Source organism: Ahaetulla prasina, chromosome 10 (assembly GCF_028640845.1).
Source record: "Ahaetulla prasina isolate Xishuangbanna chromosome 10, ASM2864084v1, whole genome shotgun sequence".
Lineage (NCBI taxonomy): Eukaryota > Metazoa > Chordata > Lepidosauria > Squamata > Colubridae > Ahaetulla > Ahaetulla prasina.
In genome coordinates, this window is record NC_080548.1 from 26,621,692 (window position 1) to 26,647,968 (window position 26,277).

Consider the following 26,277-nt stretch of genomic DNA (forward strand, 5'->3'; position numbering starts at 1 on the left):
CTGGAAGTGGGAGCTTAAACGGATGCAATTCTTTTAGGCTCATTTCACTCCCGGCAATACAGAAAAGAAACCAATGACCCAGACTTCTCCTGTCTCTCTCTCAGTCTAGAACTATTTTGGTAAGGTATAAAATCATCCAGACTGTGGATCTGGACCATGGTTTTCAATAGGGGCCAGAGAAAGCTTCAATTCCTTTCACCCATTCTAACTTCTGGAGTGAATCCGACCCATCTTGGGCATTAAAGTTGGTTGAGTATCTTGGGGCCAGTCTCTCCCTCCCTCTCCCTCTCCCCTCTCACTGTCCTCTCTGTCTCCCTCTCTGTCTCCCTCTCCCTTCCTCTCCTTCCCTTTCCCTTCCTTTCCCTGTCCCTCCCTCTCTCTCTGTCTCCCTTTCCCTTCCTCTCCCTCTCCCTCTCCCTCTCCCCCTCTCCCTCCCTCTCTCTGTCTCCCTCTCCCTCCCTCTTCCTTTCTCTCCCTGTCCTCCTCTCCTCCCTCTCCCTTTCTCCTCTCTCTCTCTCTCTCTCTCTCTCTTCCTTCCTCTCCCCGTCCCCCTCTTCCTCTCTCTGTCTCCCTTTCCCTTCCTCTCTCCCATGTCCTCTCCTCCTCTCCCTCTCTCTCTTTCCCTTCCTCTCCCTCTCTCCCTTTCTCTCCTGGTCCCCCACTCTCTCTTTGTCTCCATTTCCCTTTCTCTCCTCCTCTCCCTGTCTCCCTCTCCCTTTCCCTTCTTCTCCTTCCCTCTCTCCCTCCCTTTCTCCCTCTCTCACTGTCTCCCTCTTCCCTCCCCCCTCTCCCCCCAATCCACCTCACGGGGATGTTGTGGGGAAAATAGGAGGAGGAAGGAGAATTAGGCATGTTCACCACCTTGAATTATTTATGTATAAAAAATAAAGGTGGGATAAAAAAGTTTTTGTTTTTGTTTTTGTTTTTTTTTTTGAATAATTTTTATTTCCATTTTCCAACATCATATTTATGTACAAACTATTATCCATCATTAATCATTAATTTTTATTTATAACTGATTCAGGCCTGCCCGATTGCCACTTCCTTTCTACACAACCTCCCTCTCTACCCTCTACTACTTTCTGATCCTTCATCTCCTTCACTTTACTACTTCCTCTCCTCCTTCTCCACTCCTCCCTTCTTCCACCCTTCTTCCACCCTATCTAACCTTCTTATTCCCCTCCTCCTTCTCTACTCTTTCCTACCTACTTTCTTCCCTCCTTCTACTCCTCTCTCCTTTTCTTCCTGAAATGGCAGTCGAGCATCCCCAATATCATTTTAATTTTTTTTAATTTCATATCTTCAAAATTACTGTACATTAATAATCAATCCATGTATCATTTCCCCCCCTTCCCCCTCCTCCCCTTTCCCCCCCCCCAGACTTCCCAGAGCAAATACCGGGTATTATAACCAACAATCACAAGCTAAAGTATGCAAAATATACATAACCTCCCACCTTTAAAAATTTAAAACTTTAGATCCCCTCACATTAAGAATAAAAAGATAGGAAAGAATAATAAAAAAAAGAAAAGAAAAGAAGCAATACCAACTTCACATATTACTTCTTCTTACAGTCCATTTTTAAAATTAATCCATCTTCTCAAATTCAATTTTTTTCCCCACTTGTATATTCCTTCAAATTTCGTAAGTCCATTTCTCAAATTACAGTCCATCTTCTCGAACTCAAATTTTTATCACTTATATATTTCTTCAGTTGCCATAACATTTAATGTTAATGTTAAAGTTTTTGTTTTTTTTAAAGGATCTAATGACCGCTGTAACAGACAAGAATTTGAAGCCCTCTCAGTTAACGTAACTGGCTTGTAGAATAGGACAAAGACGTTATTATATCAGGTCATTTAAGCCCAAGGGGACTTAGAAGGCCAGAATATCACGTTCGTAACAGTTTGGTGTGGTTGCTAAGAACACCAGGCTAGAAACCAGAGGACTGTGAGTTCCAGTCCGGCTTTAGGTACAAAGCTAGCTGGGTGACTTCAGGCTGGTTATTCTCCCGCAGTTCCATCCAGGAGGCAGTGGCAACACACTTCTGAAATCATGGAAGAAAACTGCAGGGAGTGATGCTGGAAGTTGTCAGGAGCCAACACAACTTGAAAGCACACATGCATACAATAGCGATAGCATTTATTCATCTACCAGTTTACAGCCCTCTCTAAGCGGTTTACAGAGTCAGCCTATCACTCCCCCAATAATCTGGGTCCTCATTTTACCAACCTCGGAAGGATGGAAGGCTGAGTCAGCCTTGAGCCGGTCAGGATTGAACTCCAGGCAGTGGGCAGAGTTGGTCTGCAATGCTGCATTCTAACCACTGCGCCACCACAGCTCTTATAAAAGCAATAGCACTTAAGACTTATATACTGCTTCATAGTACTTTACAGCCCTCTCTAAGCGGTTTACAGAGTCAGCCTCTTGCCCCCAACAATCTGGGTCCTCATTTCACCCACCTCCGAAGGATGGAAGGCTGAGTCAACCTTGAGCCAAATTCGAACTGCCAAAGGTCCCCACTCTCTCTTTGTCTCCTCTCCTTTCTCTCCTTCTCTCCTCTCTCCTCTCCTTTCCTTCTTCTCCTTCCTCTCTCCTCCCTTTCTCCCTCTCACTGTCCTCTCTGTCTCCCTCTCTGTCTCCCTCTCCCTTCCTCTCCTTCCCTTTCCCTTCCTTTCCCTGTCCCTCCCTCTCTCTCTGTCTCCCTTTCCCTTCCTCTCCTCTCCTCTCCTCTCCCTCTCCTCCCTCTCTCTGTCTCCCTCCTCCTCTCCTTTCTCTCCCTGTCCTCCTCTCCTCTTTCCTTCCTCTCCCTGTCCCCTCTCTGTCTCCCTTTCCTTCCTCTCCTCTCCTCTCCTCTCCTCCCTCTCTCTGTCTCCTCTCCTCCCTCTTCCTTTCTCTCCCTGTCCTCCTCTCCTCTCCTCCTCTCCCTTTCCTTCCTCTCCTCCTCTCTCTCCTCCCTCCCTCTCTGTCTCCTCTCCTCTCTGTCTCCTCTCCTCCTCTCTCCTCTCCCTTTCCTTCCTCTCTCCTCTCTCCTTCCTCTCCTGTCCCCTCTCTCTCTTTGTCTCCCTCTCCCTTTCTCTCCTTCTCTCCCTCTCTCCCTCTCCCTTTCCCTTCTTCTCCTTCCCTCTCTCCCTCCCTTTCTCCCTCTCTCACTGTCTCCCTCTTCCCCCCCCTCCCCCCAATCCACCTCACGGGGGTGTTGTGGGAAAAATAGGAGGAGGAAGGAGTATTAGGTATGTTCACCACCTTGAATTATTTATGTATAAAAAATAAAGGTGGGATAAAAAAGTTTTTGTTTTTGTTTTTGTTGTTTTTTGAATAATTTTTATTTCCATTTTCCAACATCATATTTATGTACAAACTATTATCCATCATTAATCATTAATTTTTATTTATAACTGATTCAGGCCTGCCCGATTGCCACTTCCTTTCTACACAACCTCCCTCTCTACCCTCTACTACTTTCTGATCCTTCATCTGCTTCACTTTACTACTTCCTCTCCTCCTTCTCCACTCCTCCCTTCTTCCACCCTTCTTCCACCCTATCTAACCTTCTTATTCCCCTCCTCCTTCTCTACTCTTTCCTACCTACTTTCTTCCCTCCTTCTACTCCTCTCTCCTTTTCTTCCTGAAATGGCAGTCGAGCATCCCCAATATCATTTTAATTTTTTTTTTAATTTCATATCTTCAAAAATTACTGTACATTAATAATCAATCCATGTATCATTTCCCCCCCTTCCCCCCCCTCCTCCCCCTTCCCCCCCCCCAGACTTCCCAGAGCAAATACCGGGTATTATAACCAACAATCACAAGCTAAAGTATGCAAAATATACATAACCTCCCACCTTTAAAAATTTAAAACTTTAGATCCCTTCACATTAAGAATAAAAAGATAGGAAAGAATAATACAAAAAAGAAAAGCAATACCAACTTCACATATTACTTCTTCTTACAGCCAGTTTTAAAATTAATCCATCTTCTCAAATTCAATTTTTTCCCCACTTGTATATTCCTTCAAATTTCATAAGTCCGTTTCTCAAATTACAGTCCATCTTCTCGAACTCAAATTTTCATCACTTATATATTTCTTCAGTTGCCATAACATTTAATGTTAATGTTAAAGTTTTTGTTTTTTTTAAAGGATCTAATGACCGCTGTAACAGACAGGAATTTGAAGCCCTCTCAGTTAACGTAACTGGCTTGTAGAATAGGACGAAGACGTTATTATATCAGGTCATTTAAGCCCAAGGGGACTTAGAAGGCCAGAATATCACGTTCATAACAGTTTGGTGTGGTTGCTAAGAACACCAGGCTAGAAACCAGAGGACTGTGAGTTCCAGTCCGGCTTTAGGTACAAAGCTAGCTGGGTGACTTCAGGCTGGTTATTCTCCCGCAGTTCCATCCAGGAGGCAGTGGCAACACACTTCTGAAATCATGGAAGAAAACTGCAGGGAGTGATGCTGGAAGTTGTCAGGAGCCAACACAACTTGAAAGCACACATGCATACAATAGCGATAGCATTTATTCATCTACCAGTTTACAGCCCTCTCTAAGCGGTTTACAGAGTCAGCCTATCACTCCCCCAATAATCTGGGTCCTCATTTTACCAACCTCGGAAGGATGGAAGGCTGAGTCAGCCTTGAGCCGGTCAGGATCGAACTCCAGGCAGTGGGCAGAGTTGGTCTGCAATGCTGCATTCTAACCACTGCGCCACCACAGCTCTTATAAAAGCAATAGCACTTAAGACTTATATATTGCTTCATAGTACTTTACAGCCCTCTCTAAGCGGTTTACAGAGTCAGCCTCTTGCCCCCAACAATCTGGGTCCTCATTTCACCCACCTCCGAAGGATGGAAGGCTGAGTCAACCTTGAGCCAAATTCGAACTGCCAAAGTAAGTGAATACCACCCTTGTCCTTCACCCTTATTCTTCCTTCACCATTCAAGGTTCCTTTCACCTGGAGCATTTACTACAATGCAGGAAAAGTTTCTGGACAGACACTTTCTTGGTGGAATAACCAAGCCCGTTCAATCTTTGCTGCAAATCTTCTTGTTCTTTCAATTTCTAAAGACAGGTAAGGAAGCCTCAGAGAAGAGGGGTAGGGGTGGAGAAAGGTTTTTAAAATCAGGGTTAACTCACTTAATAACTGCCTTGCTTAGCCATCAAAATTCTGGTCCCAATTGTGCTTGTAAGTCGAGGACTACTACACTCGGGTGGGCTTCCAAAATTTTAGCAAGGGGTTCTCTGCCCGGTTCCTGGGTGGGCATGGGCATGGTGGGCGTGGCCCTAGGTGGCCTCCTGCACCATGGCAGAGGGAGGGGCGTTTTTGCCCTCCCTGGGCTCTGGAGGCTTTCCTCGAGCCTCCGGGAGGGTGAAACGGCCTCCCCAGGCTCTGGAGGCTCTCTGGAACTTCCGGTAGGCCCATTTTTCGCCCTCCCTGAGCTTCTGCATGCACCCTGCACTTGTTATTGTTGTTGTTAGTTGTGAAGTCATGTCCAACCCATCACAACCCCATGGACAACGTTCCTCCAGGCCTTCCTGTCTGCTACCATCCTCTGGAGTCCATTTAAACTCATGCCTACTGCTTCAGTGACTCCATCCAGCCACCTCGTTCTCTGTCATCCTCTTCTTCTTTTGCCCTCAATCTTTCCCAGCATTAGGCTCTTCTCCAGTGAGTCCTTCTTTCTCATTAGGTGGCCAGAATATTTCAGTTTCATCTTCAGGATCTGGCCTTCTAAAGAGCAGTCAGGGTTGATCTCCTCTAGAACTGACTTGTTTGTTCACCTTGCAGTCCAAGGGACTCGCAGGAGTCTTCTCCAGCACCAGAGCTCAAAGGCCTCAGTTCTTTGGTGCTCAGCCTTTCTTATGGTCCAACCTTCACAGCCATACATTGCAACTGGGAAAACCCTGCACTTACCTGCATCCAAAAGAAGCCACATGGGGACTTCTGGGAGTGGTGGGGCAGGATGGGTGGGGCCAGCTCTGAGTGGGATTTGAGGGTTCTCTGAACTGCGCAGAATCTTAGCTAGAGGTTCTCCCGCAACCTTGCGAACCCCCAGCAGCCCACCCATGACTACACCTGTTAGGATTGTATAATACTTTGATCTGGAGATTCAGTTCAGGTTAATGTTTTGAATCTTCAATTTGGAGAGAGCTAATGGCCTGAATCAAATTGATGATTTGAGCAGAACTGGAGAAGATCCAAACTTCCCAATTGCTCTGATTCTATTTCAGAATCTCTACAGCGCAATCTTTTCCCCAAACAATTATTTTATAGGTTTGCTATAATCCAGGGGTGTCAAACTCAAGGCCCGTGGGCCAGATCACTTTCTTTTTCTCTCTCTCCTCAAGTTACCACTCTGCAGTGTGAAGTATGTTTTGACATGGGCAGCAACTGTACAGGCAGCCTGAAGACCTGTGAACCCGAACAAGAAACTTGTGTCATCATTTTAATTTATAACTCTCTAGGTTAGTGACGAATCCATACCATATCTAGACTCTCTTTAAGCAAGCAGTTTAGCCTGGATCAGGGGTCTCCAACTTTGGCAAGCTTTGCCAAGCTTTGCTGGCTGAGGAACTCTGGGAGTTGAAGTCCACAAGTCTTAAAGTTGCCAAGGTTGGAGACCCCAGGCCTAGATGACATAGCATCTAGGATGACATGGAGACATCTAATCCTAGCCTACGTACTTCGCCTACATTTAGCTGATTTCTATTTCTGGAGCATTGGCAAAGGAAATGCTGGTGGAATGTCATCTGAAGGAGATCCCAGCATGGTCTTTTTGAGATATTTCCCAATCTTGGGATCTTTAAGATGCGTGGACTTTAACTCCCACAATTCTTCAGCCAGTCATGCTGGCTGAGGAATTCTGGGAGTTGAAGTCAACACTTCTTAAAGGGTGTTCTCACGGAAGGCAGAGAGGGGTATCCCATATGCCATGCTCACTTGATTGGACACAGTCCACTCTATCACAGTCCTATCTATCACCTATCTCTATCATCTACCTACCTACCTATCCACCCACCCACCCCATCTATCATCTGTCTGTCTGTCTGTCCTTTCTGTCTGTCTGTCTGTCTGTCTCTGTCTGTCTGTCTGTCTGTCTGTCTGTCTGTCTGTCTGTCTATCTATCTATCTATCTATCTATCTATCTATCTATCTATCTATCTATCTATCATCTCAACTATCATCTATCATCTATCATATGCATATGCACCAAGACAAATTCCTTGTGTGTCCAATCACACTTGGCCAATAAAAAATTCTATTCTATTCTATTCTATTCTATTCTATTCTATTCTATTCTATTCTATTCTATTCTATTCTATTCTATTCTATTCTATTCTATTCTATTCTATCATCTATCATCTATCATCTATCATCTGTCATCCAGTAATGGGATTCAAATCCCGAGGCTACCAGTTCGCTATCGGTAGTGCGTGGGCATGCTCACATGCTTCACAAGTGTGCAGCACTTCTGCATATGTGCAGAAGCTTCTGTGCATGCACAGAGCATTTTTGATGACGTCTGGGTGGGTGGGCAGAGCCTCCCGCCACCGCCACTACTGGTTCCCCCGAACCAGGGCGAACCAGGAACAACCCACCACTGCTATCATCTCTCTCTCTCTTTCTTCTTCCATCCATCATCTATCTATCTATCATCTATCTATCTCTGTCATTTCTTCTATCTATCCAGCCATCCATCCTTCCTGGAGGCAATCATATCTGCCGGATTCTAATACATTTTGGAAACAGCTACCAATTCTTGATGGCCTCCCGGGTCTGTGGTAGACTAAGAACTGCAGATGATCATCTTCAATTATGGATTCTCTTCTCGTTGACACATTCTCCATGTTGCCCCAGCAGACTTTGGGAAGTTGTAGTCAATTTTCGGCCAAACCCCAAGATCAATAGTGTCCCCTTTCCTGCTTAAATTATGGGATGCAGCAGCTGCCGGCTAGTCTAGTCCCTTCGGACATGCCTTCTTCTTTCTTTCCACTGTAGGAGGTGTAGGGTTTCAGACAGTGGCCAAGGGCTGTGAATCCATTGTGGTCTGCGATGCTCCGAAAACCCACTTAAATATGGGAAACGAGAAATTCCTTCAAGCCGATTTGGTTTGTTGCACTGATGATGCTTGCAAAACAGCCACCCCTTCATGTAAGCGTGCATGTTTTCTTGATACCTCTTTCAACATTTGGTGTTTTTTTTTTTTGCTTCTTAATGTACAAGCCAGTGGTAGTCAACCTGGTCCCTACCGCCCACTAGTGGGCGTTCCAGCTTTCATGGTGGGCGGTAGGGGTTTTGTCCGATACTGAAGCACTTTCCTTTTTTTTTTAATTTAATTGACTTTTGAAAAAAAATTCATAGCATTATTTAAAAACATTTTCGTTAGGTTTTCATAAAATTCCCCGTGACAATTTAAATTTCTGCAAATATACTATTTGTATCGCCCGCACATAAGTTTAGTTCACGTTACCTAAGTGAAACTAAATGGCGCTATAGTGCGACCGCAAACAAAAGAGCCTCGTCCCAGAATAGCTAGCGCATCTCCCCCCACACCACCCAGCTGTAACAGACAAGCAGAGCTAGTAACCGGCGCCCCCCCAACCCCAATCCACGATGCGCAAGAGGCATGCGCAGACGACGATACATGGCGCATTACTGTGGAACCGGTGGTCGGTTAGAAAATTTTACTACTAACAGAGATACAAAAGTGGGTGGTAGGTATAAGAAGGTTGACTACCCCTGGTACAAGCCGATCAATCAATTATTTAGACCCGTGTTGGTGAACCTATGCCACGCGTGCCACAAATGGCACACGGAGCCATATCTGCGGGCACGTGAGCCATTGCCTTAGCTCAACTCCAGCGGGCATGTGCGTATCAGCCAGCTGATTTTCGGCTGGCCCTGCCCACGCCACCCCTCCCCTCCCAGGAGTCTCCATGCGGCATCCATCCATTTTGGATGCCAGGTTAGATACAGGGCTCGCGCGGAGGCTCTGAGAGGGCATTTTTGGCCTCTGGAGGGCCTCCGGAGGGTGGGGGAGGCCGTTTTTGCCCTTTTCAGGCTTCAGAAAAGTTTCTGGAACCTGGGGAGGGTGAAAAACGGGCCTACCGAGCCCACTAGAAGTCAGAAAACGAGCTGTTTCTGGCCTCTGGAGGGCTTCCGGGGGGGAGCCATTTTCATCCTCCGGAGGCTTTATGTAGGCTTGCTAGGCCAAAAACGGGGCATGGGGACTGGCATGCGTGCATGCATAGGTGGCACACGGGTGGCATTGAATTATAGGTGTGGGCACGCACACGCATGATCTCCCCAAGCTCCCCCCCTGCTTTTGGCACGTGATGGCAAAAAGGTTTGTCATTACTGATTTAGATCTTCCTCCCTCGCTGGGGAGCCGCGGTGGAACAGTGGTTAGAATGCAGTACTGCAGGCTACTTTTGCTGCCTGCCAGCTGCCTGCAATTTGGCAGTTCGAATCTCACCCGGCTCAAGGTTGACTCAGCCTTCCATCCTTCCGAGGTGGGTCAAATGAGGACCCAGATTGTTTGGGGGGGCAATATGCTGACTCTGTAAACCGCTTAGAGAGGGCTGTAAAAGCACTGTGAAGCGGTATATAAGTCTAAGTGCTATTTCTATTGATACCTGGGAATCTTCTCACCTTTCCCATTTCTGTTTTCAGTACCATCAGTAGAGACTAACGCCAATGGACGGCAATGTCCCGCCTGCTTTTCTGATACGGGAACATGCGAGAAAGAATTGGCAAATTGTACCGGAGATGAACATTACTGCTTCCATCTGTTTATGCGTTCCTACGGAGGTGAGTTCTGTTTCCTACACTGAGGGAGCCTCCTTTGATGGCTGGTGACAAGCGCAGAAAATCAGAATTCCAGGCAGGTCAAATGAATATAGCAATAGCACTTAGACTTATATACCGCTTCATAGTGCTTTTACAGCCATCTCTAAGCGGTTTACAGAGTCAGCCTATTGCCTCAACAACAATCTGGCTCCTCATTTCTACCCACCTCGGAAAGATGGAAGGCTGAGTCAACCTTGAGCCTGATGAGATTTGAATTGCCAAATTGCAACTAGCAGTCACATAAAGTAGCCTGCAGTACTGCACTCTAACCGCTGCGCCACCTTGGCTCTTATACAGGTTTATTGCAAACTTAAGTTGTCTAGGAGTGGTGCGGTGGCCTAGAGGTGGAGTTCTCACCTCAAAATCAGGAGGCTGTGAGTTCGATCCTAGGTAGAGACAGATACTTCTCTCTCCGGACGCAATGGGAATATATCTGCTGAACAAAACTCCGCAGGAAGGGCATCCGGTCAGTAAACACTCTGCTAGTTCCATTCAGTTGCCCAGACTCCACCCTACAAGGGAATTATGGGGTTGTTAAACGATGATGATGACAATGATGATTGCAAGCTTAAGTTCTTTACAAGAATCTGAACTACTAACAGTCAAAGCCAGTTGGTGGTAGATAAAAATTCAAGGAAGGCTGGACTGAGATGTCTGACGGGCACAAAGGGACTCGAGACTGATGACCTGCTTGACCCCTCCTTTGGGCTCAGCCTGGTCAACTCCTACATCTGGATTGCCTCTAACTTGAAGTAGCTAGTGCAGGGGTCTCCAACCTTGGCAACTTTAAGCCTGGCGGACTTCAACTCCCAGAATTGCCCAGTCAGCAAAGCAAAGCTGGCTGGGGAATTCTGGGAATTGAAGTCCTCCAGACTTAAAGTTGCCAAGGTTGGAGACCCCTGAGCTGGTGGACTAGGAAAGAGCCCATCTCTCCACCTGTACTTTATACTTCGCATTATTTATTTATTTTTTTATTTGCATTTATATCCCGCCCTTCTCCAAAGACTCAGGGCGGCTTACACTATATTAGCAATAGTCTTCATCCTATTTGTATATTTATTGCCCCCAACAATCTGGGTCCTCATTTTACCTACCTTATAAAGGATGGAAGGCTGAGTCAACCTTGGGCCTGGTGGGGCTTGAACCTGCACTAATTGCAGGCAGCTGTGTTAATAACAGACTGTCTTACCAGTCTGAGCCACAGAGGCCCTTTTGACTTAACGGAGAAAAAAATGGGTTGAAGACCAACTACCGGTAGATTCCATCATGTGATTCCATCGGATTGCTTATTTTGTCTTCCATGTCCAGATGGGGTGCTCTGGGACTCGATCATGGAAGGCTGCACCACCAAGTCAACGTGCAATCAAATCAATCATGGGTACATGTATGCTGTGCAACGTCGTAACACAGTGATTATAACATCGAGATGTTCACCGGCTGTTTCGAAGGGGCTTTACTCTTGGGAATTCCATCCCCTGAATTTTGCTGCATTCCTATTTCTCAGGGTTTTCCTCTAAAAGATGTACGCTATGGGGCTGCATCAGCTCTGCAATTGAAGGAGTTTATTATTTATTCAGGCTTCCTTCTCACCCCTGTAGTGTCTCCCGGGACAATGAACTTCCCTCTGGGTATCGGGCCTCTATTTTTTTCTGTAAAAATAAAATTAAAAATAAATGTTTAAGGAAACATGCGATGTGCAGTCGGATTTTAATCGGCTCTGGGAAAAATTAGGGAAGGCCAAGATTCTTGAACTCGATCCCTTAAGATCAGTGTTAGAATTCAATTTTTTTTAAACTACCGTTTCTGTGGGCGTGGCTTGGTGGGCATGGTGTGACTTGGTGGGCGTGGCTTGGGATGCATGGCAGGGGAAGGATATTGCAAAATCTCCATTCCCTCCCCATTCTTGGGGGAAGGATACTACAAAATCCCCATTCCCTCCCCACTCCTGGGAAAAGGATATTGTAAAATCTCCATTCCCACCCCATTCTTGGGGGAAGGATACTACAAAATCCCCATTCCCTCCCCATTCCTGGGGGAAGGATACTGTAAAATCTCCATTCCCTCCCCACTCCTGGGGGAAGGATACTACAAAATCCCCATTCCCTCCCCACTCCAGGGGAAGGATACTGTAAAATCCCCATTCCCTCCCCACTCCAGGGGAAGGCTACTACAAAATCCCCATTCTCTCCCCACTCCAGGGGAAGGATACTGCAAAATCCCCATTCCCTCCCCACTCCAGGGGAAGGATACTGTAAAATCCCCATTCCCTCCCCACTCCAGGGGAAGGCTACTACAAAATCCCCATTCTCTCCCCACTCCAGGGGAAGGATACTGCAAAATCCCCATTCCCACCCCACCGCTGGGGGGAAGGATACTGCAAAATCCCCATTCCCACCCCACTCTGGGGCCATCCAGAGGTGGTATTTGCCAGTTCTCTGAACTGCTCAAAATTTCCACTACCGGTTCTCCAGAACCTGTTAGAACCTGCTGGATTTCAATCTTGCTTAAGATCCGGTTAGGAATTAGGAGTGGGACATCCCTCCACATTTCCCTCCCCTCCCCAAACAGAGGAACAGAGGCAAAGAGGTGCTTTGAAGCACACACAGGAGACGATCCAAGCCCCTGTCTGTGATTCCCTGTACCAGTGATGTCTACCCTTTTTCCCGACCAAATGCTCAAAGCGCATGCACTTGCCTGAATCCCCAAAATGCAATGTGCGCACCCTTCCCCCCTCATGTACCCCACCTGTGCATGCATTCGCCCTGCCTCCACACATGCACACACACACACCCATGCATGTGCACCCGGGGCCCGCACATGCGGCTCACCCCTCGCGCATTCACGGCAAGGACCCAAAGACCAGCTGGTCGATGAGAGGCCCGCACGCATGCGCGGCGGAGCTGAACCGGGGCAATGGCTTGCGTGGCCACAGAGAGTGTGCTGCATGCCATCTCTGGTGCCCGTGCCATAGGTTCACCATCATGGCCCTATTACCCATATTTGTGCAGCATCTGAAAGACCAGGCATGGAAATAGAAAGTAAAGTAAAATAAAATAAAGAGATGGTAAAGTAAAATAAAGTAATAAAGTTAAAGTTAAAGTTAAAGGTAAAGTAAAGTAAAATAAAGTAAAATAATTAAATTAAATTAAAAAATAATTTTAAAAAATCAAATCAAATCCCAGAGACTTTAAAAGCTTTATGTATCCAATAGGGATGCTATGTGGAATTTTAAACTGTTATTAGCATTTTCATGAAGGCGATATTAGCCTTTTAGAGTGGCATCCGTGCTTGCTTTTTTTTCTTTCTTTTTTTTGGGGGTGGGGGACGACTCAATATTTCTATAATTCTATAATTCTATTTCTATAATCCGCTATCTCTAATAAAGCAGCCTCTACTTTAGAGGTTCAGGAAAGCACGTGTTTCCTCCGAGCCAAAGGAAGCGAGCCACTTCCTTGCTTTAATGCTCAAACAAAACCCTCTAACCTTTTCACGTACTCGCCATTGAACAACAGGGCCACATTCTGGGTCGTTCGATTCCTTGCTGTCTGACACACATTCCACATACAGAACGTGTGTCTGGTTTCTTTCTCAGGCAGTCCTCGACTCAAAACGGTTTATTTGGTGACCAATGAACATTTTTGAAGTTCGAAAAGTTATGGCACTTTAAAAAGGTGAACATTTTCCCACGCTTAATAATCGCTGCGACATTCCCTCTGGTCACGTGATCAAAATTTAGAAGCTTGGCAACTGGCATGGACTTATGATTGATTGATTGATTGATTGATTTTGTCAAATACATATTAAATAATATATATATAAATATAAGCATGAATTGAATACATAAAATGAATACAACTGAAGGGAACATTAGGACAGGGACGGTAGGCATGCTGGCGCTCTTACAGACCTCTTAGGAATGGGGTGAGGTCAACAGTAGATAGTTTTTGGTTAAAGCTTTGGAGATTTTGGGAAGAGACCACAGAGTCTGGTAGTGCATTCCAGGCATTAACAACTCTGTCACTGAAGTCATATTTTCTGCAATCAAGATTGGAGCGGTTCACATGAAGCTTAAATCTATTGTGTGCTCGTGTATTGTTGTGGTTGAAGCTCAAGTAGTCTTTGACAGGAAGGACATTATAATAGATGATTCTATGAGTTAAACTCAGGTCATACCGAAGGCGGCGGTATGATGGCTGCAATGTCCCTGGGGTCATCCGATCACCTTGCCAAAAGCAAAGTCTATTTATTTATTTTATTTATTTATTTGGTCACACAGTATATATAAGCATAAGCATGAAATAATTGTACAGTATATAAGCATATATATGAGTATAAGTATGTAATGACTGTTTTAATTGGATATAACGAAAGGAAACAATAGGACAGGAACGGTAGGCACGTTTGTGCTCTTATGCACGCCCCTTACAGACCTCTTAGGAATGGGATGAGGTCAATGGGAGCTAGCTTTTGGTTGAAGCTTTGGGGAGTTTGGGAAGAGACCACAGAGTCAGGTAGTGCATTCCAGGCATTAACACCTCTGTTACTGAAGTCATATTTTCTGCAATCAAGATTGGAGCGGTTCACATTAAGCTAAAATCTATTGTGTGCTCATGTATTGTTGCGATTGAAGCTGAAGTAGTCTTCAACAGGAAGGATGTTGTAACAGATGATTCTATGAGTTAAGCTCAGGTCATGTCGAAGGCGGCGAAGTTCTAAATTTTCTAAACCCAGGATTTCAAGCCTGGTGGCATAAGGTATATAAGGGGAAGCCCCGATTCTCTTCACTTAAGAAGTTTCAAAAGGCAGGAACCATGACGGAAAATGATCTCTTTCTGGAGACCCACCAGCTGGTAGTCTTTAGTGGGCAGGATCTAGAGAGCACGCCGTACGGGTTAGATCTGGTGGTGTTAGAGGCAGTTCCTGAAAAAACCAGCTCCATGCCATGATGGGCTTTTTAGGTAACAACCTGAACCTTGAGCGGAACTCATGCTTTAAAGTGAATTATTTTAACTTTTATTATTAAAAGTGGAAAGTTTTAAAGAGTTGGCTATGGATGATCAATCAATCAATCCATTCCCCCTCAAATCATCTCTCCCTCTCTCCCCCTTATATATCTGTCTATCATCTATCCATCTACTATCTCTATCACTCGCTATCTATCTATCTATCTATCTATCTATCTATCTATCTATCTATCTATCTATCTATCTATCTATCATCTCTCTCTCTCTCTCCATCCATCCATCCATCAATCCATCCATCATCTATCTATCCCTGTCTACCTCTGTCTATCATCTCTCTCTCTCCATCTATCCCTGTCTATCATCTCTATCTATCTATCTATCTATCTATCTATCTATCTATCTATCTATCTATCTATCTATCTATCTATCCATCCATCCATCTATCCCTGTCTACCTCTACCTATCATATATCTATCTATCTATCTATCTATCTATCTATCTATCTATCTATCTATCTATCTATCTATGCCTGTCTATCATATCTATCTATCTATCTATCTATTTATCCATCCATCTATCAATCTATCCCTGTCTATCATTTCTTTCATATTTCTCTCTCTCTCTCTCTCTCCATCCATCTATCCCTGTCTATCATCTCTCTCTCTCTCTCTCTCTCTCTCTCTCTCTCTCTCTCTCTCTCTCATCTCTCTCATCTCTATCTATCATCTATCATCTATCTATCTATCATTTTTCTCTCTGTGTCTGTCTATCTATCTATCTATCTATCTATCTATTTCTATCTACCTACCTCTGTCTATCTGTCTGTTTGTCTGTCTATCATATCTATCTCTCTATCTCTTTATCTATCTATCTGTTTGTCTGTGTCTTATCATCTCTCTTTCTCTCTCCATCCATCCATCCATCCATCCATCCATCCATCCATCCATCCATCCATCCCTCCATCCATCTCTATCGTCCTGTCTATCTATCCACTATCTCTATTAGATCTCTCTATGTACCCCCACTTTCTCCCACCCACCCACTTCTCTCTCCTTCTCATGCCCACACCGACTTATATACCTGTGGGCTACTTACAACTTAAAGTACTGTCCCTTTAAGTCCAATGGAACCTGACAGATGACAGTTAACATCAGTTACAAACACCAAAAGCCCTGGGCTGAGAGGACTAAACAAGGAGAGATGCTAAAAAACATCTGTTAATTATGGTAAGATACATTAATCGATATCAGGCTTTTCTCCCCGTAACAAAATTATCCTCAATCTCCATGTCGCCGGCCAGATTATTATTTATTTTTTAAAATTTTAAATAGTTATACAGGTAATATACAACTAGGTTCACAATCTAAGACTGATAATTCAAGTCCTACCTAACGACCTAAAGAATTATTAAGGTGGTCTCTGAGAATATAGGCAGTTCCAAGCAAGGTATGTTTTTGTAAAATTAGGGTAAAATTAGAATCAGATCTGATCTAAAATTGGAATCAGTTGAAAATATGCAGATATCGGGAGCGCGTTTCAGGTATCGCTCCATCGGCTCCAATCACAATTGGTGCAACAAATGGGTTCCACCACCCCCCCAGAAGTATTCAACTTAAATAGTTCTGGAATTGCATAATTTTTTGAAGAAAAAAATATTGCTTTTTTCCTTCAGTCCTAGAACCATCTGGCATAGAAACACCAACAAGCTGAACTCGAATCATTGACCGTTATAACAGGTATGTTATGAACACGATGCCTGGAGCCGAAGTCCCACAAGGTCTTAAGGTTTGCTCATTTCCCAAACCTTCTCAATTTGATGGTCCCAATAATTCTTGCAACGTCCAAATCCAAACCTTCGTCAAAGTTTCCAACGAATAATTCCGGCATCTTAGCTAAGACATTTGTGGCTTCTTGTCGGTTGGTGAAATTTTGCTGTAGCCGTTAATCAAATGGTCCAATGTTTCATCCTTCACACCAGAGGCGTGAAGTGACTGTGGTTTGTTACATGCTGAATGTTGGCTTGTCCTTCAGCTGCTAAAAGAAAACCTTCGGTTTTTTTCTTTAACACTCCTGATCATAACTAACTCCATGTAGAGTTTTTATTGGTTTTTCCTTCTACAGGTGGTTGTAATGGAGGCCAGAATTAGAACAATTAACCAGTGGAACAACATGCCTCCAGAAGTTGTGAATACTCCAACACTGGATGTTTTTAAGACATTAAATTTTTAAGGTTGGATAACCATTTGTCTGAAATGCTGTAGAGTTTCCTGCCTAAGCAGGGGGCTGGACTAGAAGACCTCCAAGGTCCCTTCCAACTCGGTTATTCTACTTCTATTTCCAATTACGCTCGTAAGTTGTGATGGTTGTAAATTGGCACCCAGGGACCGGATCCAACTTTATGACTTGTTTGCAGTGATTGTTAAGTGAATGCAGCAGTTATTAAGTGGCAGTCGTTATGCAGATCAGTGGGTGATGTGTTGTTGTTTTTTGTTGGAAACTTGCTGGAAGGCTAGAAAGCTGCAACATATATATTTATATATATATATATATATATATATATATATATGTATATGTATATGTATATGTATATATATGTATATATATATGTATATGTATATGTATATATATGTATATGTATATGTATATATATGTTTTCTGAGGTTTTCACGGGTGTTTGTATATAGGTCTTTGGTTATTTGGGCTTTCTCCAGCGTAAAATTGGACGTGTCTTGGCGACGTTTCGACAAAGTCTCATTCATCATCTTCAGGCTTCAGCTTCGTGCTTCTGGGAGCAATGTGTGATCACAGCTGTTTCTTCCTTTTAACTGCTAGTGGGGGGTTGAACTGATTGGGTGGGAGCTTGGCTGTGTTCTGATTGGCTGGGGTTTTTTGTGCTCTGATTGGCCGGGGGTGTGTCCTGTTTGGGTGGGGGCTTGGTTGTGCTCAGTCTAATCTGTGCTGCAGGATTTTATATATTTATATATATATATATATAAATATAAATTAATATATATATATATAATAAATATATAAATTAATATATATAAATATAAATATTTATATTTATATATATTTATATATATATAAAATGGTCATAAAGTTTGCCGCTTCCTCCACGAAGGGAGGGAGGGAGGAAGGAAGGAAGATTTCTGATGCTCCCTGCCAGATAAGGAACCTCAAAGAGGAAGCCATGAGCAAGTCAGAAGTTCTTCCTGCTCCCTGTCTTTATTTCCTTGATTTTGGTCATTTGTCTAGTAAAGATTAAAACACAGGAAAACCACCACCTATAATCTCGTGGGCACCAGTGGTGGGTTTCAGGTTTTTTTACTACCGGTTCTGTGGGTGTGGCTTGGTGGGTGTGGCATGGCTTGGTGGGTGTGGCTTGGTGGGCGTGGCAGGGGAAGGATACTGTAAAATCTCCATTCCCTCCCCACTCCAGAGGAAGGATACTGCAAAATCCCCATTTCCACCCGATCAGCTGGGACTCAGGAGGCAGAGAATAGATGGGGGCGGGGCCAGTCAGAATTTTTACTACCGGTTCTCCGAACTACTCAAAATTTCCACTACTGGTTCTCCAGAACTGGCCAGAACCTGCTGAAACCCACCTCTGATGGGCACCTGAGGATTTGCTCCCTTTCTGACAGTTCGGCCAATATGCAATTCCACTGAATTTCTTTCACTACCCAAGTCAACGAGGAGACATCTGCACAGGTAGTCCTTGACTTACAACAGTTCGCTTAGTGACCGTTCAAAGTTACAACGCCAGTGGAAAGAAAGCGGCTTATGACCATTTCTCACCACTTATGACTGTTGAAGCATTCCCACAGTCACGGGATTTACATTCGGGTGCCTGACTAGTAACTCACATTTATGATGTCACAATGTCCCGGGGTCCTGCGATCCTCTTTTGTGACCTTCTGACAAGCAGAGGCAATGGAGAATCCAGGTTCATTTAACAACCGTGTTATTAGTTTAACGCCTGCTTTGATTCATTTAAACAAATGTTTATTTTATTTATTAATTTAATTTTGTCATAACAATATACACAAGCACCACACAAAAAGATTATATAATATATAAACATATATATGAGGAGAAAAAAGGAACTATAAGCATATATATATATAGGAAAAGGACAATAGGTAGGCACGTTTGTGCTCTTATGCACGCCCCTTAAAGTCCTCTTATTTAATGGGGTGAGGTCAACAGTGGATAGATTTTGGTTAAAGCTTTTGGAGTTATGAGAATAGACCACAGTCAGGTAATGCATTCCCAGCACAGATAATTCTGTTACAGAAGTCATATTTTCTGCAATCCAAATTGGAGCGGTTGACATTAAGTTTAAATCTATTGGTAGCTCTTGTATTATTGCAGTTGAAACTGAAGTAGTCTTTAACAGGAAGGACATTACAATAGATGATTCTATGAGCTAAACCCAAGTCCTGTCGAAGGCGATGGAGTTCCAAGTTTTCTAAACCCAGGATTTCAAGTCTGGTGGGATAAGGTATTTTGTTGGTTACAGAGGAGTGGAGAACTCTTCTCGTAAAATACCTCTGGACACGCTCAATTGTATTGATGTCAGAAATGTGGTGAGGGTTCCAGACAGGCGAGCTGTAATCAAGAATTGGCCTAGCAAAAGTTTTATATACTCTGGTCAGTAGTGTGGTGTTTTTGGAAAAGAAGCTACGTAAGATTAAGTTAACAACTCTTAGAGCCTTTTTTGCTATGTAGTTGCAGTGGGCTTTGGCACTTAGATCATTAGATATGAAAACTCCAAGGTCTTTGACAGGGTGGGGGTCATCTGTAAGGTAATGTCCATCAAGCATGTACTTAGTGATTGGGTTCTTTTTTCCAATATGTAAGACTGAGCACTTGCTGGTTGAGATTTGTAGTTGCCAAATTTTAGACCAAGCGGTTAGATGGTCAAGGTCTTTTTGAATGGTAGATGTATTGTCGGTGGTGTTAAATATTGTCGGTGGTGTTAAATGTGGCAAGACAAGGCATAAAATGGAACAAGGCTGCACTTAATTTCTCACTTAGTCACTTTTAATGTTGGGCTCCATTGTGGCCGTACTACCTGTAGTAATGAAATAGTTAAAAGCGGCGGTCAGGTGTCGGTTGCAAACATACCACCAGGTGGCAGCAAAGACCTACAGGAAAGAAGAACTGAACCCCAATACAAGTAATGGGGATGTTCAACATTTCTGTGACTAAGCAAGACGGCTGTTCGGTGGGTTGACCATGCCATGGTCATGTGACCATGGGGATGCTGCAATGGTCGTAAGTGTGAAAATCGGTCCTAAGTTGCTTTTTCCCCCCAGTGTCGTCTTAACTTAGAAGGTCACTAAATGGTGCTAAGTCAGGGACTACCTGTAGTTCAGGGATGTCTCAGGGTTGTGTTTGACCTGGGGGGGGGGTTGGGGGCGTGATTGATGGGTGTAGCCAGCTCGACATCACTCATGTTGGGGGCACCCGTGGTGACCATGTGCTAAGGCAGGACTTCCCTAAGACCCTCCCTCACTCTCATTATAATCTTCCTTCCTTCCTTCCTTCCTTCCTTGCTTCCTTCCTTCCTTCCTTTTCTTCTTCCTTCCTTCCTTCCTTCCTCCTCCTCCTCCTCTTCCCCTCCCCTTTTCCTTCCTTCACCTTCTCATATTCCTTCCTTCCTTCCTTCCTCCCTCCCCTTTTCCTTCCTTCCTTCACCTTCTCATATGCCTGCCTGCCTGCCTGCCTTCCTTCCTTCCTTCCCTCCCCTCCTCTTTCCTTCTCTTCCTTCACCTTCTCATATTCCTTCCTTCCTTCCTTCCTTCCTTCCTCCTCTTCCCCTCCCCCTTTCCCCCTTCCCTTCCTTCACCTTCTCATATGCCTTCCTTCCTTCCTTCCTTCCTTCCTTCCTTCCTTCCTTCCTTCCTTCCTTCCTTCCCTTCTTTTTTCCTTCCCTCTTCCTTCTCCTTTCTTCTTCCTTCCCCTCTTTCCTTATCTTTCCTTCCTTGCTCTCTTCCCACCTTCCCTTCTTTTTCTTTGTCTTTGTCTTTCCTCTTTCCCTTCCTCCTTTCCTGTCCCTTCTCTCATGCTCAAATGCAAAAGGGGAAACATTTCTCCTTTTGTTTTGTTTTTGTTTTGTTTTGTTGGCCCTCTGCCAGCGAAAACAGAACTCAGGAGGGCCGCCTGTGGCCCTCCTGAGCACCGTTTTTGCTGGCAGAGGCATCACGGGCCAGTCCTTTGCTGTTTCCGAGGCGGCCCCACAAGCCAGATCTAAGCACACCGCGGGCTGGATCTGGCCCACAGGCCTTGAATTTGACACCCCTCCTGTAGTTGTTTAAGACAGGGGTCTCCAACCTTGGCAACTATAAGACTTGTGGACTTCACCTCCCAGAATCCCTCAGACAGACGTGTCTGTTTCTCTTACCCACCAAAGTGGAGAGATTGCAGAGGAAGGGATTACAAAAGAGTAAGCAAAGCTGGCTGAGGAATTCTGGGAGTTGAAGTCCACAAGTCTTAAAATTGCCAAGGTTGGAGACCCCTGGTTTAAGACATGTAATACTTATTTGACTTCCCTGCTTTCTCAGGGCGCCATCCCAAGGACTTCTGAAGATTCATCACCAGAAGATAGATCCTTAAGATCCAACAAGATGCAGGGTCTTCTACAACTTTTCTTTTGCTTTGTACTTCTAGCAAAAGGTAAAGGCGGTTTTTGCTCGGTGCTCGGGGGTTCCATTGGACAAATGGAATCGGATCCCAGCTGTATTGGGTGTAGAGCCAGGCTTCCCAATTACTTAAGAGGTGCGGACTTCCACTCCCAGAATTTCTCAGCCAGCAATGCTGGCTGAGGAATTCTGGAAGTGGAAGTCCGCAACTCTTAATAGGATTTCGGTTGGGAAACCATGGGCTTTTTCAAGAGGCAACTGGACTTTCTGGTTTTTCTTTGAAGATGTTTCGCTTCTCATCCTAGAAGCTTCTTCGGAGAGAACTTCTCTTCAGAGAGCTGAAGCAGCTTTATTTATTTATTTATTTATTTTGTCACAACAGTATATATAAGCATAAGCATGAAAGTAACTATATAATATATAAGCATAAGTATATATAAGCATAAGCATGCAATAACTATATTAATTGGATATTATATTATATTTAATATTGTTATATTATATAATGAAAGAAAACAATAGGACAGGAACGATAAGAAAACAATAGGACAGGAACGGTAGGCATGTTTGTGCTCTTATGCACGCCCCTTACGGACCTCTTAGGAATGGGGTGAGGTCAATAGTAGACAGGTTTTGGTTAAAGCTTTTGGGATTTTGAGAAGAGACCACAGAGTCAGGTAGTATGTTCCAAGCATTAACAACTCTGTTACAGAAGTCATATTTTCTGCAATCAAGATTGAAGCGCTTAACATTAAGTTTAAATCTATAGCTTCTTGGATGAGAAGTGAAACGTCTTCAAAGAAAAACCAGAAAGTCCAGTTGCCTCTTAGAAAAGCACCTTTGGGACAACCATGACCTGGATGACTGAGAATCTCCATAGATATTTACCTGGTGTACAGAGTCGTATATCTCCCTGCCCCCATATAATACCCTAAAGCAGGGGTCTGCAAACTTGGCTCTTTTAAGACTTGTGGACTTCAGCTCCCAGAGTTCCTCAGCCAGCAAAGCTTTGCTGGCTGAGGAACTCTGGGAGTTGAAGTCCACAAGTCTTAAAACAGCCAAGTTTGCAGACCCCTGCCCTAAAGGGACAACGTTCAACTATATTGAACCAAGATGAGGTAGTAAGGCATGGGGCTTACTTACTTAACTGCCAGCTTTCGATTTTTATTTGATGATTCTATGATTCTTCGGTATCGTTGTGGCCAGAACAAACACAACTAACCACAAAACTCTCTATTTTTAATTGCTTTAAAAAAATCCTTGAAAAAAAAGTATTTTTATTTATTTATTTATTTTTTAAATTTACATTTATATCCCGCCCTTTTCCGAAGACTCAGGGCGGCTTACAGTGTATAAGGCAATAGTCTCATTCTATTTGTATATTTACAAAGTCAACTTATTGCCCCCCTCAACAATCTGGGTCCTCATTTTACCTATCTTATAAAGGATGGAAGGCTGAGTCAACCTTGGGCCGGGCTTGAACCTGCAGTAATTGCAGGCTATTGTGTTCTAATAACAGGCTCCTAACAGCCTGAGCTATCCACGGCCCTTATTGATTCATAAAAATGTATAGGCCGCCCATCTTATCTCAAAAGGTAACTTCGGGCGGCTTACGATCATAAAAGAGAAAAACTATATGAACTAAAAACATAAATAAGGTAATGCAAAATACGATTAAAAGAAGGAGAGGGCAGAAACCAGATATGGGGGAAGATAGGATCTGTTGTTAATCGATCAATCTAATTTAAATTTAAAGAAGATCCCAGTAAACATTCGCACTTGGATGGCTCTATGCTTATTCATTAAATAGATGCTTTTCTGCAAAGGCCACCAACCAACTTCTGGAAGGTCAATGGGACTGGAGAAAATAAAAATATCTAAAACAAATGGAATAGAAACATACACGTAAATATAAAATAAGCCATGTTATATACGTCATACTTTAAGTATGAAGTGGTTCTTACAACTTGCTCAAACAGTGGTTGGGTTAGTCACCTGAGGAACAGCATCGGATGCAAATACAACCTCTGTCATCGTACAGACATCATCTTATTTATTTATTCAACTCATATATATATATATGAGTAAAGAATATGCATTAGCTATATTAATTAGATATAATAAAGAGAACAATAGGACAGGAATGGTAGGCACTTTTGTGCTCTTATGCACGCCCCTTATAGTCCTCTTAGGAATGGGGTGAGATCAATAGTAGACAGTTTTTGGTTGAAGATTTTGGGATTTTGAGTAGAGACTATGGAGTCAGGTTATGAGTTCCAAGCATTAACAACTCTGTTGCAGAAGTCATATTTTCTGCAATCAAGTTTGAAGCGGTTGACATTAAGCTTGAATCTATTTTTTGCTCTTGTAATATTGTGATTGAAGCTTCCCTTCTGGAAATTTCTATGCCCGTGACTAAGTTGAAATGCTTTCTCCCCGCCCCCTCCCCGATACCACCCTAGAGCGACCCATAACTTGAATAAACAAACAGGAAAACAAACAATAAACACTACCCATATTATCTTCTTGTCCTTCAGACCAGGGGTCTCCAACCTTGGTCCCTTTAAGACTTGTGGACTTCAACTCCCAGAGTCCACAAGTCTTAAAGGGACCAAGGTTGGAGACCCCTGCTTCATACTATTTCTATTTTTTTATACCATGGTCCTGTTGCTCACTGCTATGAGCAAGGATTTACACCCATGATGACGAACCAGTGGCGCGCAGAGCCCTCTCTGTGGGCATGCGCACCATTGCCAGCTACTCTTCTGGTTTCCAGCACACTCATGCATGCTGGCCAGCTGGTCTTCAGATTTCTGGTGCTCCAGCATGCGCAAAGACCAGCTGGCCAGTGCGTATATGTGCGCTGGCCTGCTGGTCTTCGGGTTTTCTGGTGCTCTGGTGCATGTGTGTGCCAAAAACCTGAAAACCCACTGGCCAGCGTGCACATGCGCACTGGCTGGCGGGTCTTTGGGTTTCCGACACCCCGGCGTGCGCATGTGCGTTCCGGTTTGGGCATTCGGTGCCAAAAAGGTTCACCATCATTGATACTGCACTGCACTGGTTACCGGTGGTCTTCCGGGTGCAATTCAAGATGCTGGTTATCACCTTTAAAGCGCTCCATGGCTTGGGACCGGGTTACCTACGGGACCGCCTACTGCCACAAACAACCTCCCATCGACCTGTGCGCTCTCACAGGGAGGGCCTCCTCAGGGTGCCGTCAGATAAGCAATGCCGGCTGGCGACTCCCAGGGGAAGAGCATTCTCTGTGGGGGCACCTGCCCTGTGGAATGAACTACCTTTGGGGCTACATCTACTCCCTGACCTCCGGACCTTTAAGCGCAAGCTCAAGACCTTTTTATTTCATCGAGCGGGCCTGGCCTAATGGTAATTTTAATGGGGCTTTTATTGGGGTTTGTTTTTTATAACTTTATTTCATCATTTTAAATTTAGGCCAATTGAATTAGATTTTTATTTATTTATTTATTTATTTATTTATTATTCGAATTTATATACCGCCCTATCTCCCAAAGGACTCGGGGCGGTTTACAGGCATATAAAACATCAATATCAATATACAAATTAAAATAATCCTTAAAAAACTTATTCTAGCGCCCGAATTATTAAAAATAGAAATAGAAATATCAAATATAAATATTAAAATCAATTTAAAACCCCTCTAAATTTAAAAATCTAAGCCAGTCCTGCACAGATGAATAAATGTGTCTTGAGCTCGCGACGGAAGGTTCGAAGGTCAGGAAGTTGACGAAGTCCTGGGGGGAGTTCGTTCCAGAGGGTGGGAGCCCCCACAGAGAAGGCCCTTCCCCTGGGCGTCGCCAACCGACACTGCCTAGCTGACGGCACCCTGAGGAGTCCCTCTCTGTGAGAGCGCACGGGTCGGTGAGAGGTATCTGGTCGCAGTAGGCGGTCCCGTAAATAACCCGGCCCTATGCCATGGAGCGCTTTAAAGGTGGTCACCAAAACCTTGAAGCGCACCCGGAAGGCCACAGGTAGCCAGTGCAGCCTGCGCAGGATGGGTGTTATGCGGGAGCCACGAGGGGCTCCCTCTATCACCCGCGCAGCCGCATTCTGAACTAACTGCAGCCTCCGGATGCCCTTCAAGGAAGCCCCATGTAGAGGCGTTGCAGTAATCCAGGCGAGGCGTCACAAGGCGTGGTGACCGTGCAAAGGGCCTCCCGGTCCAGAAAGGCGCAACTGGCGCACCAGGCGAACCTGGTGAGCGCTCTCCTGGAGACGGCCGTCAAATGATCTTCTAGAGACAGCCGTTCATCCAGGAGGACGCCTAAGTTGCGCACCCTCTCCATCGGGGCCAATGACTCGCCACCGATGGTCAGGATTTAGCTGACTGTGCGGGATGCGGCATCCACAGCCACTCTGTCTTGGAGGATTGAGCTTGAGCCTGTTTCTCCCCATCCAGACCCGTCGGCCTCCAGGCACCGGGACAGCACTTGATAACCGTTGGGGTGGTCGGTGTGGAAAAAAACAGCTGGGTGTCATCCGGCGTACAGCTGGTACCTCACACCGAACCCACTGATGATCTCACCCAGCGGCTTCATGTAGATGTTGAACAGAAGGCGAGAGGATCGATCCCTCGGCACCCCACAAGTGAGGGGCCTCGGGCCGACCTCTGCCCCTGTCAACACCGACTGCGACGGTCGGAGATAGGAGGAGAACCACCGATAGCGGTGCCTCCACTCCCAATCCCTCCAACGGCGCAGCAGGATACCATGGTCGATGGTATCGAAAGCCGCTGAGAGGTCTAATAGGACCAGGGCAGAGGAACAACCCCTATCCC

At 44.6% G+C, this 26,277-nt stretch overlaps 1 protein-coding gene across 1 annotated transcript in view; it reads left to right on the forward strand.

Annotated features, from left to right (window-relative positions):
- Nucleotides 1-4,974: 4,974 nt before the first annotated feature.
- LOC131204559 (uncharacterized) overlaps nucleotides 4,975-26,277 on the forward strand; it is a 29,820-nt gene continuing 8,517 nt past the window's right edge. Inside the window, exons 1-5 of the mRNA XM_058195948.1 lie at nucleotides 4,975-5,074; nucleotides 6,352-6,468; nucleotides 8,003-8,155; nucleotides 9,677-9,814; nucleotides 11,162-11,262. Of these exons, the coding sequence (XP_058051931.1) occupies nucleotides 4,975-5,074; nucleotides 6,352-6,468; nucleotides 8,003-8,155; nucleotides 9,677-9,814; nucleotides 11,162-11,262 (609 nt within the window). The remainder of the gene's footprint in view (nucleotides 5,075-6,351; nucleotides 6,469-8,002; nucleotides 8,156-9,676; nucleotides 9,815-11,161; nucleotides 11,263-26,277) is intronic.